The sequence below is a fragment of the Mustela erminea genome, chromosome 1, assembly GCF_009829155.1.
Source record: "Mustela erminea isolate mMusErm1 chromosome 1, mMusErm1.Pri, whole genome shotgun sequence".
In the NCBI taxonomy this organism is placed as follows: domain Eukaryota; kingdom Metazoa; phylum Chordata; class Mammalia; order Carnivora; family Mustelidae; genus Mustela; species Mustela erminea.
The window spans coordinates 117,756,407-117,774,290 of record NC_045614.1 but is presented as its reverse complement, the minus strand read 5'-3'; the positions used below and the strand labels follow the sequence as shown (position 1 = coordinate 117,774,290).

Here is a 17,884-nt window from a genome sequence, read left to right as displayed (position 1 = left end):
GACAACCACACCTGCCTCGTCCGTTCAGTGTCTCAGGGTATCCTGCTTCAGAATCTCCAGGCTCACCGGACGGTCTGTTCTCTGCAACTCTAAGGGGTTTCTGTTCTTGCTGACTAATACAGTCACCAAGAAGGTACACCAGGAGAATATTACACATGACATCAAGAGACAGGGTCTCGTGCTTTATAAATATTCTCAGAGGTAAAAAGGATCTGAATTATCTTTAAATTTAAGTCACCATATTGATATGGCAAAGAAAGCACTGGCCAGATGGTGCTGAGTATAACGCAGTGACACATAACATCCCCATCACTTTACTAGTAATGAGTCTAAGACTCATGTCTGCTGCTTAGATGGGGATATGACCACACTCTCTGTGAATACCAGAGGGAAGTCAGGTATCTTGCCCCCCGCTCATCGTTTTTCTCCTTCCATTTTTATTCCATGATGGCCTGTACCTTCCTCTTCAGGATTCATTCGGACAATGGCCCCTACGAGAGAATCACAATCCCATTCAGATGCTTCTGTGTTATTGAAAACACAAGGAGGTGGTTATACTTTGCTTCTTTTTTTTTCTTTCAAGAAAAATCACAGAAATTCTAGTTTCCATTGCCTTCTGCTCAGGTTTCTATAAATTTAAAAGGACACTCTCAGACAGGTTTTGGGCTAAGAAAGGTATGTGTTGTTTCTCTCCATGGTGCTTTCCATGTCTCCTCCCTGAGGAAGCTTTGTAGGGAAGGGAAGAGAGACTGGATGTTAACAACCTTTTAGCTCTAATTCTGTATACATTTACTTTGAAGGCATTTCTCTTCTATCAGAGCCATGGGGCCAAGAGGGAAGTAAATAGTTAAGGAGTGTTTATGGGAAAGGTTATCCCTGTGGAGATTCAATAAATAAATATCAGTCAATGATGATACTTCCAGTATATAGTTATTTTATATACTTAGAACACCAGAGCAAAACTGCTTAAGACTCACCTATGGGATGACCAGTAATGGGCAATTGTGGGAGCTATGTGTAGTTCTAGAAAGAGCATTGGACTGAACGTCAGGAGGGAAGGTTGGCTTCCGGGGTTCTTTCTGTACCTAACCAGGACTCAGGGCAACTCGATTCATTTTTCTAGATCTCAATATTGCTCTTTGCTAAATTGGGGTTGTGGGGTAGTAGGGACTGAATGTTTGTCTCCCTTCCCCACAAATTCATATATTGAAGCCTCCACACCCAGTGTGACTGTATCTGGAGACAGGGTCTGTGAGAAGATGGGAAAGGTTAAGTGAATCATAAGGGTAGAGCCCCGATAAGAGGAAGAGATGCCAGAGCTTTTCTCCTTGCCATATGAGAACACAGTGAGAAGATGGCTATCTATAAACCCAGAAGAGATCTTTCTTTAGAAACTGGCCATACCAGCACCTTGATCTTGGACTTCTCAGCCTCCAGAACAACGAGAAATGTCTGTTGTTTAAGCCATCCAGGCTATGACAGTTCATATGGTGGGTGAAACAGACTAATACAGTTGTTATGACTTGCTAATTAAAAATGGCATAATGATTTACAGTTTCTAAAGCACTTTTACAGATTTATCTTCTCAGAGAAACTCTGGGAAATGGCAGGATCAGAATATTATTTTACAAAAAGAAACACCTCAGACCAATTCAAGGTCACAAGGGTGTGGGGTAGAATTTAGTCAAACTACAAATCTGGGTCTTGAAAGGCACCTCTGGGTATAAATGGCTATGGTTTTCTTGTTTTCAGCATCATTTTGTTGTACATCTATGAATTCTAGTTTTTAGATTTCCAGGTAATGCTTAGTTGAAGAATATAGAATTTATCACAAGTCATGTATATTTTTTTCCCTTCAGAACTATAATAATTTTTTCCTTTGACCCAGTGGTTCTCAAAGTATGGTCTGGGACCAGCAGTGGGAGCTAAGGACTTAGAAATGCAAATTCTTGTGCCCTACCCCTGACCTACAGAATCAGAAGTTCTAGGGGTGGCCCTCTTCCTGCCCCAAAACCCATGTTCTAACAAGCCCTCCAGGGGATTCTGAGGCTGCTAGAATTTGAGAACCAATGCTCTGGTCTCTGTACACTTGTTCCCCTTGTAACTGGCTGACATTTGACACCTCCCCACCTTAATGCACTGAAGGATATGCAGCTGCAACTCTGAGTCCTATAATCAACTGGATTCATGACATACTCTGAAAACCACTTTTGAAATGTTTGAACCTATGAGCATATCATTCATATAATTATGATAGTCTATAACTTTGCGTTACCCTTTGTTACATACATCCTTGAAGTTAACTGGAATTTGAAAACATTTTAGAAGAAAAGTCATCTTGGTCCAGTGTATCATAAACCTTGAACCAAGCTGACTCTATTCCAATTAAAAATAGTAATTTAAAATAGAATGAACTTATTATTTTAAGTAGAAAATATTTTTAAACCCTTACTCAAGGCCCTTGACCATTTACTTGCCTACTCCCGTCCCTAAAATCTCAGAAAGCTTCAAAAGGAAATGAATTTGTACATGAAATCTATTCCTAAACAAGATCTACACCCCCCAATCAAGAAAAAACATTTTAATGAATAATAAAAATGATCTGAAATATACTTAGAATTTCTCTTTTAATATTTATTTTGGAAAGCCTAACACATAATTTATTAATTATATATATTTGTGATAATTATATATAATATTGTATAATTCTATAACATAAATAATGAAATATATATATTTATGTAAAATAGGGCATAGAGGCATTAAAATTTTAATCTAATGTTTCCTTTGATAGCTTTCCTATGCTCGAAGTTTGAAAACTCTAGGGATTTCTGGTGGAAAATATGGATTCCAATGCCAATGTCATATGCCTATATTTAAATTACTCTGTGTGTGTGTGTATGTGTTGTTATACATGACACCAGTAATTTTAGGACTTTAGCATGAATCTATGAATTCTCTAGAATATTTTCATACAAATTGTAAATCAATTTTGCCAATAACATTTGACACAGAGAGAAGCACAGTATTGCCTTTTAAGATAAAACCTTACATATTTCCAAAATCACTTTTTCTCATGTAGAAATAACATAGAAATCACCTTTTACCCCATTGAATGGAGCGGCAGGGAGAACAAAATCGACATACTCTGTGCTGCTTCTGATATTAATCTGCTTACGTAAGCAAAATTCTCAACTTTCTGTGGAAATACACGTCTTGCAAATCACGCGATGGATAAAACAGCATATAGCTTGCACAGCATTGGAGTGCAACAGTTTCTGGACGACCGATTTAATGAGATTAGTAGACTTCTGCCCAGCACAGCACAGCACTATTTTATCTATCTTCTTTAGATTTTCTTTTGGCAGCACTTACTGAAAAAGCTGTTTGCAATTATATGAAGATTGACTAACAAACATCTACCATGTTTCTAAAAAGACATGGGAAGAATAAATCGAACATAAAGATTCCTCCCCAAATATATAATATCTATGAAACTAGGCAATAGTAAATGAATGGGTTTTACACACATAAACACAACACAATTTTAATGATGCTCTCTGAAGCATAGAAAGGATTTTTTGTAGTATTATCAAGACTAGTTAGAGTGTTATCCTAAATATTTTACTTTGAGGTATCAACACTGCCATTGTTTCAACCTAGGATTTGCTCACAACATCACCAGCAAGTAAAGCTTCCCCCAAAGGAAGGACTAGTCTTCCTGCCAACAGCAAACATGAAAGCCAACTCATATTCATAATGATTCGTCTTTTAAAACGTGTTTTGACTTGAATGACTCAGCAAAGCTGGGTCACTGCCAACTGATGCCAACTGGTGCCGTGGCACTGGGGGAAACATGATGAACTACAGAGGCAAATGATGACTGGGCGAGTCAAATCCTCCCACCTTTGATCCAGGTAAGAAAAGCATTATTTTCTGCAACAGAAGGAAAGCTGGTTCTCTTAACAGTTAATAATATGTGTTTGGGGATAACAACATAAATGTTGTGAAAGCTACCATGAGATAATAGAAATGACTCTCTTGGGCTTTCCACTCCAAAGATCTCAGTGTATACTTTTATGGTATTCTGTAACCCCAAATTTAGTTATAACAAACAGAAAAGCTTTAGAAAAAAACAAAACAAAACAAGCAACCTTTGAGGGTAGGATGATACTAAGAAAGTACAAAAAAGAGTAAATGTTTAACTTCTACATGATTAAGGAAAAAATTTAAAAAATAACTTTTCATTTTAATAGAGAAATGGATAGGTATGTGTGTTCTCATAATATACTCAATTGTATTTTACTAGTTCATTCACTGGGTGGCTCCCATCCTTCAGTGAGAATGCCAGGCTAGAGATAGGATCTTGTGCTCTAAGTAATTAATATGGCATAGTTAATGATAGCTAAAAGGCCAGCAGAGTGCTCCAGTTCCAGCTCCTCTGATCTTATTAACTAAACTGACAATTGGCACTAAGTAGAAATACAGGGCCAAATTCCTCGCCAACCTCTGCCCCCTACCCCCCAGTTCACTCAGGAGCAGGCGATTGAAGATAAGGCAAGAAAAAAGAATTCAAAGACAATTTGAGTGGATACTGTAAGATCAACCTGTTTTGTACCTCTGGAGAGATGCTTTGTTTGGTGAGTTTCCCCCAGAAGACCGCTTCAGTTACCTCAGTATTTCAGACCTGAGAAGCAAGTCTCCAACTCAACTTCTTCTGATCGCTCTCTTCTGATGGTTATTTTTCTTTTTTTCAGAAATATACACAATGGCTCCTTTAATGCAATCGTCACGACGCAAAACAAACGATTACGAGATTGTCTAAATTCCACTTGCTTTCCTGTAACTTGCTGATTGCTTTCTTTCTAACCTCTTCATCTACGCAGACTCCTTTGAATTATTTCTCAGTCTCCACCTGAGCTTACATCACCCTCAGACTCGGGTACACATTAAATAGATGTGCAGTTGTCTCCTTGATAATTAACAAAGACGTTAAGAGCCAATGCCAATTCAGTGGCATTAGTTGGATACTTTCCATTACCTGATATCATTGTTTATGGTCTATTGAGCAGTTTTCATTCCACCTTATGGACCCATATAAAATCCAAGCTAGCTGTTTCTCAAATTACAGGCAGTATTGAAGAACATTAAGTAGCTTTTTCTTTTTATATTTTGTAAATAATCTCTAAATTTATTGCCGATATTCTGATAAATTGGGCAATACATATGTTTCCAGCTTCCCAGTTTTTTCTTTTAGTCTTTTACCCCCCTCCCCTTAAAGCATACTCATTGTTTTACACTAACATTAGCTTTCTCACTTTCAAAATAACGTATGTTCTGATTCTTGTTTAAATTTTTTTTTCTAAACAAATTATCATTGTATTGATTCATTTTCCACTGGGGAATGTAATTTTCCAAAAGTTCTATTATCTCGTTCTGCTTAATTTTCATCGTTCTTATATACAGAACATGCGTGTTGACAGCATGCACAAGTCAGTGGATCAGAGGGATCATTTGGGGAAGCTTAGCTGCTCTCAAAATCTATCTCGTTATGTACGCCTCTGCCAGACAGGCTAACACAGCCACAAGTGCAGGGCTGAACACTCAAAGGGCTTCGGCTGTCAAAGATCTACAGTGCAACAGCAGAAAATGTATGTAAGCATTCACTTACCTGCTTTTGATCAACAATTATTTCGAGGTCTTCATCACTGCTTAGTTTTCCATATCCTTTTTCTTTACTTTTCTTGTGAAAGAATAATTTTAAATGATCATTTAGTTTCTCTCCATTAATAAGGTTAACTCCCACTTAATTCTTTTCAAGATAAAAGTCTTTACTTAACCTTATTCACTAGTCATAATATATCATTCTTCAGGTCAGTCTCTCACGGACAACAGCAAATGTTTTGTTGTTAAATTGCGGGCTTATAATTAACTCATCAAGTATTTCTGCTTAGCTCCTCCCATCCAAATTATACTTTAATGCTGTTCTGAATATTATTATTATTTTTTTTAATTCTGTAGTTTCAAAACAGATTCTTTAATACTTTGAGATAGATAAACAATTCCCTTAAGGGTCCCAGCCCATTTTCCTTAAAGACTGAAACTGCACTTAGTAGTTATAGTATGCTTAAGATTTCAACTAGTAAATGTTTATTTTAATCCCTTTTATATTTTAAAGAATAAGAAAAGCATTATGCAACTCAGATAATGAGTCTTCAGATTTTCTACATTTGCTTATAAATGATGAAAACTAACACTGGAAAAACTAATTCAAATAATTTTTAAAAGATGAGTAAAATAATTTTCAAAATTAGGTAGTTTGAAAAATTGGAAGAATACAGACCATTTAAAAAAAAAAAAAAGCACTTCATTGCATTTTGTCTTTTATTTCCCATCCCCATGACCAAACCTCAGCTACCTTCCCCATAGCAAAAACTGTAAAGTTAGGAAAGGTCATAGATCATTTTAACCATTTCACCATTGTGCTACAGGAGAAAGATAATACGTCTGAGTCTTTCTTTCTCCTAATGCGCTGGCTGATAGGAATACCAGAAATGACAGATTCCTTCTACATAATTTCAGAAATCATAGCACCTCTGTAGAGGACCAGTAAGAAAAGGAAAATAAAATTTACTACATAGTTAGCTGTAATCCAAGGTTATTATTAAAACAAAACCAAAAAACAATCCTTGCTTTAGGTATTAAATACATCGAGGAGAATTAAGGGAAGTAAGAAGAATTTTTTTGCATCTATTATGCCATATTAGGATCCCCATCTCATCGAGGGAAAAACTGTATCCTCCAGTGAACATGGTATCAATCTTCTTTACCCTGTGGGACACAATTCTTATCTGTTTTTCCCCTTCCTCCCCAATAAATATACCTCCTATTTTTGTGTTGATTTTTTTTCTGTAGTAAAGAGAATTCTGAATCTTCAAGTGTTCGGATGCATAAATAAAATCGAATTCTCATTCATATATTAATGAATTTGGCCACCTAGAACAGAACAGATGGCCACAGTACTTCTATTCTTCTTCTTCTCCTCATTTGAGGTTCCATTTCAGGATTGATGGAAAAACAAAAAGAACAGGGTTGGTTTCAATCAAGCTGACTTCCTTCCTATCACTTTGTTTTTTATCCTCTTAGTCTACTGGTTGCCATAAGATATTGTCCAGAGACCCTCTAATGCAAAACATTCAGAAATGCCTTTCCAAATATTGATCTGTATACGTACCAAGTAGCTCATTTGCATGACCCGATTTCTGGACAAAAGGACATTAAGTAGAGATGGAATGTGGGTCCTTCCATCCATTTCACTGTCAGACATCCCAGAATTCTTTGCACCAGCGGCAGTGGTTTCATTGCCAGAACTTGCTGACCAAGGAACCACAGATCTTGTCCCGCAACAGTATTTATAATGTATGGCAATAACTGAAGTATCCCTGAATCATTGTCTTGACTTTGTAAACATTGTGAAATTTTTGGCTAGCAGAAAAAAACCACTGCAAGTAAAATTTCTTCCTTTCTAACTAATTTTCATCGTCATACTTCTAGGTTCCCTGGAGGCTGGTCTAGTTTAATGCTTTTGAAAACACTCCATCTATTATTAATTATATACCTTTTTATATTTCATCCTTTGCATATGGACCCTTCAGCCTCTTTCTCATAAAAGCACTCAATTTTCCCTTTGTAATGCCCCACCCCAGGATTTCTAAGTGATGTACAAATCACTGCTAACTGGTATAACAATGTCGGCATTCACCGAGCACAATTCAAGACTGCAATTCTACCACTACCAAATTCCACCTTTCCAATTTAATCCCAACTCCTAGCTGATTTAGGAGTGTATTTTCCTGGGAAGAGGCTAGGTCAGGGAAGGAGATTATATGCACAACTACTCTAAGAAGAAGTTGGCATTTTCCAAGAGTGGGAGGAGGCGTTTCGAGCTCTGATTTTGTATTTAAGCCCCAGTCTCCAAACAGCACACAACTCTACACAGAGTCAGAAGACTTACAGCTTTACTCTAGAGTTAAGCAATATTTTCTAGTTCACCCCATAACCCCAGAGGGAGTAATCCTTTTCTAAGCCATAATGGTTATTCGCTCACTTACTGCTTATTTCTAGTGCGAGCATAATCCTCTTTCAAGCACACAGCTTCCCACTTGGACTGCTCAGATCCGCCAGCCCAGGCAGAGATCTTCAGCTCTCCTCCCTCCTCCCAGCCAGGAATCCCTGTCTTCTATCTATGCACTTTTGTCAAGCCCAAAAAGCAACTCCAGAGCTTCTGCGTGGCCTTTCCCATCAGCCAAAGGACAGAACTAGAAGGAGAAAGCAAGCTAACCTCTCCACTGCCCAAGCGTGAAGGAGGCAGGGCTTCTGTGGGAGGAGAAGCCAGAGGGTAGTCACTTCCTGTGCCCCTCCCACCTCCCCCTGGCAGGCAGGGGCGCTGAGGTTTTCAACTGAGGCAATAAGTTCAGGCCCTCTCCACCTCAGCCTTAGCACCGTGCCTGCTGAGGCTGCCTGGTCGGTTCTGTGCACTGCTCACCTACATGCAGCTGAGAAGAGAGCGTCAGTGCTGGAGCTAAAATGGTGAGGACTTTGAGGTGGGAGAAGTGAGGGAAGAGAAGCTTTCAGCTCAGGAGAAGCGTCCAACGTCAAACCCTAAATGCAGTATGTCCCATCTTCCCCACACCATTCTGAATCACTTCTGAGTAACTGCAAGGAGATCTATTTAGTTCTTTGTTAGTGCTGATAACTTTTTTTTTTTTTTTTTTAATACCACTGAATCAGATCTAGAGGTTTCTCAAGAATATTGACTAACTGGTAACCTTTCCTCTCTGCCGACGTTCCACTATCTTTCATTAACCCTCTTTACCTCCTGCTTCTCACCCCTTCGTTCTCTCCTTCACAAAAGTAGAACAGAAAGGTGGGTTTACTCATTTGAATTAAATAAACCATAAAACTTAGAAACTGTATAGGAAAACAATACCTGATCACAGATTTGGAATGTATTATATAAGAAAATTTTGCAAGTAAGTAACAACAAAACAAAACAACAAAATCTGATGAGATAAGGTCCTGAAAAATGAAACTCCCTATGTTCATTTTAGAACAGGAGTTTATTAAAAAGTAAGAGTTTGAACTGAAAGACACTAGTTGTATATAAATCAAATTAAATGATTTTTCATTCTTACTAAGAATGGAATATATGAAAGAGATTTTCAAAAGGAAAAGAAACACATTATTTAGTTAGTTGCACAAATTAGCCTCAGTTGCAATTTTTGCCTAACTACAGAACAATAACGTAAATAAATACAAAGGTGGAAGATTATGTATAAAAATGCAAACCGGTGCCAGCTACTGTGGAAAATATTATGGAGATTCCCCCAAAAGTTAAAAATAGAATTCCCCTATGATCTAGCAATTGCACTGCTAGATATTTACCCAAAGGATACAAAAACACTGATTTGAAGGGATATATACACCCTGATGTTTATAGCAGCATTATCAACAATAGCTAAATTATGGAAAGAGCCCAAATGTCCATCAACTGATGAATGGATACAGAAGATGTGGTATATATGTATGTGGATATATATATATATATATGTATATATATGAATATATATATGTATATATACATATATATATATGAATGAAATCTTGCCATTTGCAATGATGTGGATGGAGCTAGAGAGTATTTTGCCAAGCAAAGTCGGAGAAAGACACATACCATACAATTTCACTCATATGTGGAATTTAAGAAACAAAAAAAATGAGCATGGGGGAGAAAAAGTGAGAGAGGCAAACCAAGAAACAGACTCTTAACTATAGAGAACAAACTGACGGTTATCAGAGGGGAAGGGGATAGGGGCCGGGTTAACAGGTGATGGGGATTAAAGAGGGCACGTGTGATGAGCACCAGGTGTTGTATGGAGGGGCTGAATCACTAAATTGTACACCTGAAACTAATATTATTACACTGTATGTTAACTAACTGGAATTTAAATTTTAAAAATTACATATAAATATTAAAAAATATTTTTACTATTATTTATTTAATGATGAATAGTAGACCTGAATTTAGTAAAAACAAATGTTACACGAAGAGTATACCATAGAGACAAAAGAAACAAAGACTTCCCTACTCTTTCTGTGCTTGTCAGTATTCAATTCCTATCTTCTTATCTTCCTTGTAGTCCATCCCTTCTTCTCCACCACCTTCTTCCCACAGCCTGCAAAACTGCTCAGTTTGCCTCATTTTAAAAGATGACTTCCTCACATCTCCTTTCCCCTAAAGACATTTGTTTAATTTATCTCTTCACTGTCAAACTTGAAAGAGTGGTCTATGCTTCCTAGCAGGCTCCTTCCTTTCTCTTCACTTTTAAGGCAATTACAATCAGTTTGCAATTTCCTGTAATTGTATTCACAGTCGCCAATGGACTTCTAATTATCAGATTCTCTAGCAGTCCAGTTTTAGAGGTAATAGCATGAATTAGCCCCCAAAGCAATTTGTGATTGACCACAGGTGTCAAGATGAATGTAAATATTGCATCTTTCTGTGGTGAAGTTTGCATTATTTTAAAAAGCCTCTCTGCTGTTATTTACACCATTACAGCTATTAAATGGTGTTGCCACCAACTGAATAGAGTCTCGGTGAGAAGGAGGAGGATTGGGAGAAGAGATAATGTGCTGAAAAGATATGTGCTGAGTTTGTGATGTTTTTGGAACGTTCATCCAAGTGGAAAGATCCAGTTGGTCTTTTGGATATAAGCGTCTAAATCTCAGAAGAGAGGTAAGAGCAGGGCATAAAGATTTCAGGGGATATCTAAAATTGCAGGAGCAGGTGAGCTCATTAAAAAAGAAAACAAAAGAGATAAGGACTAACTCCAGCAGGAGTTATTGTTACTGGAGAATTGTTACTTTTAAAGAATGGGCCAAAGAAAAGAACCCATTGAAGGAGGCTGAATACGGGTGGTTTTATGTGTAAGAGGAGAACCAGGAGGACGCAGTCAAAGAAAAAGGAGCCTTCAACAGTGTCAAATGCTGATGAAAGGTTAAGTAAGAAGGTACCCTGCAAACTTCCATTGTGTTGGGCGTGCTGGCAGCCATCAAAGATCTTACGAAGAGAATTACTGGAACCAAATTAGAGTAATTTATGGACTACCCTGGTACTAAGGGAGTAAAGATACTGAGAAAGGTCTTCTTTTCCCTTACAAAAGCTTGAATGAAAAGACAAAGAGGGAAACATGTTTTAAGATGGCAGATCTCCTGTTAAGTGTTCTCCAAAAGTTTAAAAAAAGGGTGGGAGGGAAGAGAGAAGGGAATGAGGACAAATAGAGGGGAAGAATACTGGGAAAATTGTAGTCCTCCCCAACCCCCACCCCACTGGCTTGTGTGAAGGTCCTGAATACTTTTATAGTTCATGAGGCAACTGGTGAAGAAAGTGAAACTGGAGATGCCAGAGAATGAGGGGGTAGAATTCATGAGGCAAGAAAGTGAGAACAAAGGCCTTTTGGAGAAAAACTGCATGCTTCTCTTTGAAAATTTACAATTATAGGATATTTATTTATAGAAGAATAGGATATTTATTTATAGAAGAAAAATCTGTAAGGATATGTACCAAATATTAAAAGCACTTTTCTCTGGGAAATGGAATTATGCATGATTTATGTGTTCTCTTTATACTTGGGAGTACTCTTTGAAATAAGAATGAATTTCTTTCATAATAAAAAAGAAAATAAAGTGTGATGGCTTGGGAGATCCATAAAATTGCCATAGAAAAGACCCATATAAGTCTCCTTTGCAGAAAAATGACTGGGTCAGGACTTTACCCTTTCTTTATTACGTTTCTGCAGGAATAAAAACTTGTTTTTAAAAAAATGTGGAGATTCATGCTACAATTATTTTTTCTGTCCCTTGTGGCAAGTGTCGTAGTACAGTTATGTGAATGTTTTGTTTATTGCATTTAATATGTCTCTTTCCTCTCGACTCTCCTTTATAATATTAAGCTTCTCAATTCTTTGACATCATTTGAGTCCCATGTCCCTTCTTCTTCTTCTTCTTCTTTATTTTTTTTTTTAAAGATTTTATTTATTTATTTGACAGAGAGAGAGATCACAAATAGGCAGAGAGACAGACAGAGAGAGAGATGAGGAGAAGCAGGCTCCCTGCTGAGCAGAGAGCCCTATGCGGGACACGATCCCAGGCCCCTGGGATCATGACCCGAGCCCAAGGTAGAGGCTTAACCCACTGAGCCACCCAGGCGCCCCTTCTTCTTTATTTTTTTAAACATCCACAATGTCAGCAGAGCCACAAACACTACTGCTTTGGGAGCCAAAGAAACAATGAAAAGAGAAAACAGGAAATTAGGGAGAAGGAGGTGTTTCTTCCCAAATGCCTGGAATTAGAGCTTGAGAGAGTTTCACTCTACTTAGGACATAAACCTGGACAGACTTCTACATTAAAGGGATAAATTTTCGATCTTTTATTTGTCTTATATATAGAGGAAATCAACTTTCTGAAGGAAAAATGTCATCATTACAGAGAATTATTTGCAGAGGTGCTTGTCTTTCCACCAAGGTTTCTTTAATTTAATTTATTTATTTTTAAAAAGATTTTATTTATTTATTTGACAGTCAGAGATCACAAGTAGGCAGAGAGGCAGGCAGAGAAAGGGGGAGGGAAGCAAGCTCCCTGCTGAGCAGAGAGCCCGATGTGGGACTCTATCCCAGGACCCTGGCCAAAGGCAGAGGCTTAACCCACTGAGCCACCCAGGGACCCCAAATTTAATTTAATTTAATTTTAAAACTCAGAAAGCAAAACCATTGGTTCAATAAGCTTCCAAAATAAGAACACTGAAAGTTCTGGATTTGTTGTTCCCCTACAGTGAATTTTGTTGCTTTCATTTGAAAAGCAAATCAGTGAACTCCATTTCTAGCATGAAGTGCTAGTGATAGATCCTGTCACCAGGATTACGGAAGAGGATTACTGATTAAGGGCTGGTGTTTTTATAGTTCTGTCAAAAGCAAGTGATCAAACAATTCAACTTTTTGGAGGGACAGATCCATGGTAGGATAGGCAATTCCAGTTGCTATTAATCATCACGTCCTCAATTTCATATCCCTTGATCACCAATGTTTTCTGCAAACAAGTTCACTTTACTCTGGGCTACATAGAAAGTATTCACCTCTGAAACATGCAACAAAAGTAGCAAGCCTCAACTAGGCTAGGAAGGTTAATGCCTTCTCAGAAAAGGTTACATATGGTCTGAGGAACAGTGCTTGGGTGGTTTATTGAGATTAAGTAGGCAGAAAACAAAAACTAAGCTTGAAATTTCAGTTATGTCAGATTCAGCAATGTTCCACATTACTTTGAGGACAATAAATAAACTCTTCTTAAATGCCCCCCTCCCCCCGAGTCTCCAAACCAAATAAAACCACATTCAAAGAAAAAACAAAACATGATGTTCTTCACAGGAAAATTCTGAGTTCAATTCTTTCATTTTGAAATTCTTATCTCTACAAAAATAGATATTTTTTCATTTTCTCTACACTTGGTTTTTAAATGTATATATGTAGTGGTATGTAGTACGCAATGACTGATAAACAAAAATTGTTTTCTAGGGTGCCTGGGTGGCTCAGTTGGTTAAGCATCTGCCTTCAACTCAGGATTTCAGGGTCCTGGGATCGAGCCCCACATTGCGCTCCAGCCCCACATTGGGCTCCCTGCTCAGGCAGGAGTCTGCTTCTCCCTCTCTCTCTCTGCCAAGTAAATAAATAAAATATTTTTTAATTTTAAAAAATATTTTATTTATTTACTTGGCAGAGAGAGATATCACAAGCAGGCAGAGAGACAGGCAGAGAGAGAGAAAAGGAAACAGTCTCCCTGCTGAGCAGAGAGCCTGATGCGGGACTCGATCCCAGGACCCTGAGATCATGACCTGAGCCAAAGGCAGAGGCTTTAACCACTGAGCCACCCAGGCACCCAATACATAAAATCTTAAAAAAATTGTTTTCTGCCCACTAAAGGAAATGTCTGAAGAGCGACATATTTTAATCTACTAGATTTCTTGGCATTATGTAGTCTTGGTACTATTTCCAGAGCAAGGTGAAATTAGCAAGCCGTCCCAGTTGACGTTTTTACCTATCGTCACTCAAGCAGTAGGACGGGAGTGGTTGCAGGTCTAAGATAGGTAAAGAAGCTGAGAGAACTGACGTTAGTTTGGATCCCTGAATGGCAAATGAATTCTACTATCACTTTGAAAAATTTATCTCTCTCCCTTCTCCCCCACAAAGAAAAAGAATAAAAGGGCAAACTATAGGTTCTATATCTTGCCCCTTGGGAAAAAAAAGAAATAATCTAAAACTGAAACTATTACTTGATGTTCTGCTTCTGATCCCTGTTGACATGATTTCCTATTTTTATATGCGTTGGCCTTCGTGGATGGGGATGGAACTGTATTATCCTATCTCAAACACAGCTGTGCTTATCATTGGCCTCTCCAGTGGCTCCTTTTCTCTCTCACTGGTAGTCAGCACACCTGGCCTACACCTGCCACTGACTTCTTTTATATCAAGTGATCAGAGCATGATGATTTTATGTCCTTGTGAAAGAAAACAACGACCTTATTTTAATAAAAATAAAGAACCCCCAGTTGCTTCTATAAGCTTTCTGTCCCCCAACCATGTTATACCTCTATTGTCATCCATTCTCTAAATGTGCACATTGTTTTGACACTTTGACACATGTTCAAAAAAATTTGTTTATGAGATTTTGTTTCCAAGAACAGTCAGTCCAAAGTTTGTGCTTTGGCTATAAAATCCACGCAAAAAGTTCAGAACTGTTTCCCCAGTAAGCTGCATCTATGTGACTGACTGACTTATAGCCAGCTTTTCTGTTATGGCTCAAATGAATTTTGAGAATCTTTTTCCGTGTGGATCTCCACACAGACATGAGAGACATGACAGTTTAGAATAAATCCCTTCTGTTCCTGAAAACGACATTTCCTAGAGGCATAGCCATTACCTTCACCTCGGGGCTCTTTCACAGGGCCCTGATAACGTGAGGAATCCTAAATCAACACCACAATTCTCATCATTTCTCTATCACTCTCCATGTGCCTTCTTTAATTCATCCCTTTTCTCCAGTGGCTTATAAATTCACTGATGACAACATTACAAATACGACGTGGCACTCCCTAGAGGGTGGGCAGGTCTGAGGTTCCTATCTATTTTCTTCATGGATAAAAGCTTCTGGGTAACTACTCACTGAGGGAGCTCTTCTAAGTCACAGGGACAAGAAAGATTTGGGGCCACAGACAGCACTTTTATTCAATGGACGTGAAAAGTGAAAAGATTAAAACAACAGAGTCTAAAGGACATGGCTAATTGCATACCCTACTTTATGACAAACATCAAGTAACACCTAGGTTGTTACAGAAAGTGTTACTACTAATTAGGGGGAAAATACAACAGTTTATAATTAGAGGCAAACTTCAAATAATTTCATTTATATAAAGCACTGTGACCAAACACATGAATTCAAATATTCTGTGAATTTTTGGCTAATGTAAAAAGGGGTTTAATTCCTAGAAATTATATATTTGGGCCATGAAGGCAAAATTTATTTGAGAAGATGCATAGTGGTTTAGGCATAGTAGATGCATAGTAGATTATGTTCGACATTCAAGTACTTGAGTTTGTTAAGGCAAAATTATATTAGTTTGGAACAATGGCTGCTTCATGTTGGTGCATGATCATCATTTTAGCACTAGGGAAGCTAGACTCACTGAGTACGGTCATGTGTTACTATTACAGAAAAAGTAATAGGTCGTGGATTACTTCTGACATTTTTACCAAATTTGATATTTCCATTACTGGAAAAAAGAAGCACAAATGTATTTGAATACACACCGTATCTTGGCACTTTGGTGATTATTATAGGAAATTCTCTATGACTTTATTGGCTGATAAGAAAGAAGCAGTCTTTTAAAAAAGAACAATTATAAAAACTCTCTTCTTAGGTGATCAGATAAGGGATATGGGAAGCTCCTTTTCATTTACTTATTTATTTATTTTGGGGGGAAGCTTCTTGAATATGGTTTTATTTTTATATAGCATGAGTATGAAGTATGTTCATTTTATTCTTGTGCCTTAAACATTTCATGCATTTTGTAGTTTACAAAACACTGGAAGAGAAGGGCTGATGTATGTGTGTGGGCTTGGGGAACAGGGGCCCAGAAGAGTGAGGAGGAGGAAGTACAGAAGAGGTAAGACCAACGAGATGGTGGGGCCTTCTCACATCCGAGGGGAGGCTGGTGGGGCAAGAACAGATCTGGGGCTTGGGAGAGTAATGTCAGATGAGGCTAGAGAGGAAGGGGGAGTCTTAAAACAATCACATCTTTACATTCAAGGCAATGAGCTGCCATTGCAGGATTTTAAGCAGGAGAGGGACTTATCAAATCTGCTTTAGGAAACCCCCCTAGGTACAGGGTGAGAAATGGAATGGAGGAAGGAAGACCGCGGACAAGGAGAGCAACTGGGGGTTACTGAAGTGGTTGGTGGGTGACAGGCATGGAGCCTGTTTAAATGTAAGTCGAAATAGCTGATCACACCCCGTTTTATTAAGACATGGTAATTCATCAAACTGTATCATGAGATTCCTTCTTCATCACTGGTTACTGTAAGTAAGTAATACAAGCATCCATATTTTCTGTAGTTAGGAATTAAATGAGTAGCAAATGGGCCTACAGCTGACACACTCTAGGCACTCATGTAACTTGGTAATATGTAAAATCATTTTAGGAAAAATTGGATGAAACAACAACAAAAAAAGCTTTTGAGAGATACAGAGATGGATTGATAGGTAGAGACCAGATATAATGTACTTTGAATGAATTAGGAAAACATTTTGTACCCAGCAGAGGATACGTATTTTTGCATTCTGTAAAGTCCTAAAGCAATATCTAAACTTTACTTGTTTCTTGTTATTGGACAAAAACAAAGAGAGTCTGTTTAAAAAAATACAATGTGAAATTGTTCAGTGCTGCAGAACATCTAAAAGGACTTATTGTGATTTTTGACATCTTGATGCAAACCTAAGAACTGAACCTCCCAGGGAATAATAAAACATTGAAAAGATGTATACTTACTCAAGTGTATTTGGGATATCATCAAGCTTAATGTGTTTTTAAAAGAATTGAAATGGCATATTTAGAACTTGGTCTAAAAAAAAAAAAACAGTTGCTACCATTGCAATTCACTTGTTTCTAACTTGTCAGAGGATAAAACTTTATAATTGGGGAAAGCTGGAGTAAGGTAAGGTAGGGTAAGGAAGAATCAACCACAACATTTATCTTCTTGCTCAAAGTCTAGAGATTCTTGCTACTTAACGAGACATTATTTTGTTTTGCTATTCAAAATAATTTTATGCAAATATTGAAGACATTCAGCTACAGGTAAGCAAACATCAGAGCTACAGACTGAACTTCTTTCTTCAAAACTGTAGCATCCCAGTGAGTATAGAGGACGGCCGAAAGTCTTCTTCCAGTTTTAATCTTTTCATTTTTCCATTTTTTCCTCCTCAGGAATCAAACCTCAAATATCAGATGCCTCTATTATGGAGGTCATCACAAAATTTTAAAGACAATGAGAAAGACTTCTTGAACAAAGAAGAGCTGAGAAATTTTAGTGATGAAAAGACTGAAACTCACTCATATCGACTTGATTGAAAGCACTCTAAGGGTGCCTTTGAAGACTCATCTTACAATCTCAGATTAATGCCCCAAAGTGAGTAATACATTGATAATATATTTCTGAGAGACAGAAGAATGACTGATGCTAAATGATTAAATACATCTTTGGAAGTAGATATACACTTTAAC

The 17,884-nt window shown here is 37.7% G+C and overlaps 1 protein-coding gene across 7 annotated transcripts in view; it reads right to left on the bottom strand.

The window, feature by feature from the left end:
* The window catches only part of PEX5L (peroxisomal biogenesis factor 5 like), a 221,894-nt gene that overhangs the window by 157,171 nt on the left and 46,839 nt on the right, over positions 1-17,884 (bottom strand). For 2 of the 7 annotated variants that reach the window (XM_032340132.1, XM_032340158.1), the window contains exons 1-2: positions 7,235-8,088; positions 5,672-5,743 (exon numbers count right to left, since the gene is read on the bottom strand). The exons of 4 other annotated variants lie outside the window; for them this stretch is intronic. In XM_032340132.1, the coding sequence (XP_032196023.1) occupies positions 5,672-5,743; positions 7,235-7,327 (165 nt within the window). In that variant the 5' untranslated portion in view covers positions 7,328-8,088. Of the gene's footprint in view, positions 1-5,671; positions 5,744-7,234; positions 8,089-17,884 lie in introns of those variants that run through there. One more of the 7 variants, XM_032340185.1, reaches the window with a different exon arrangement.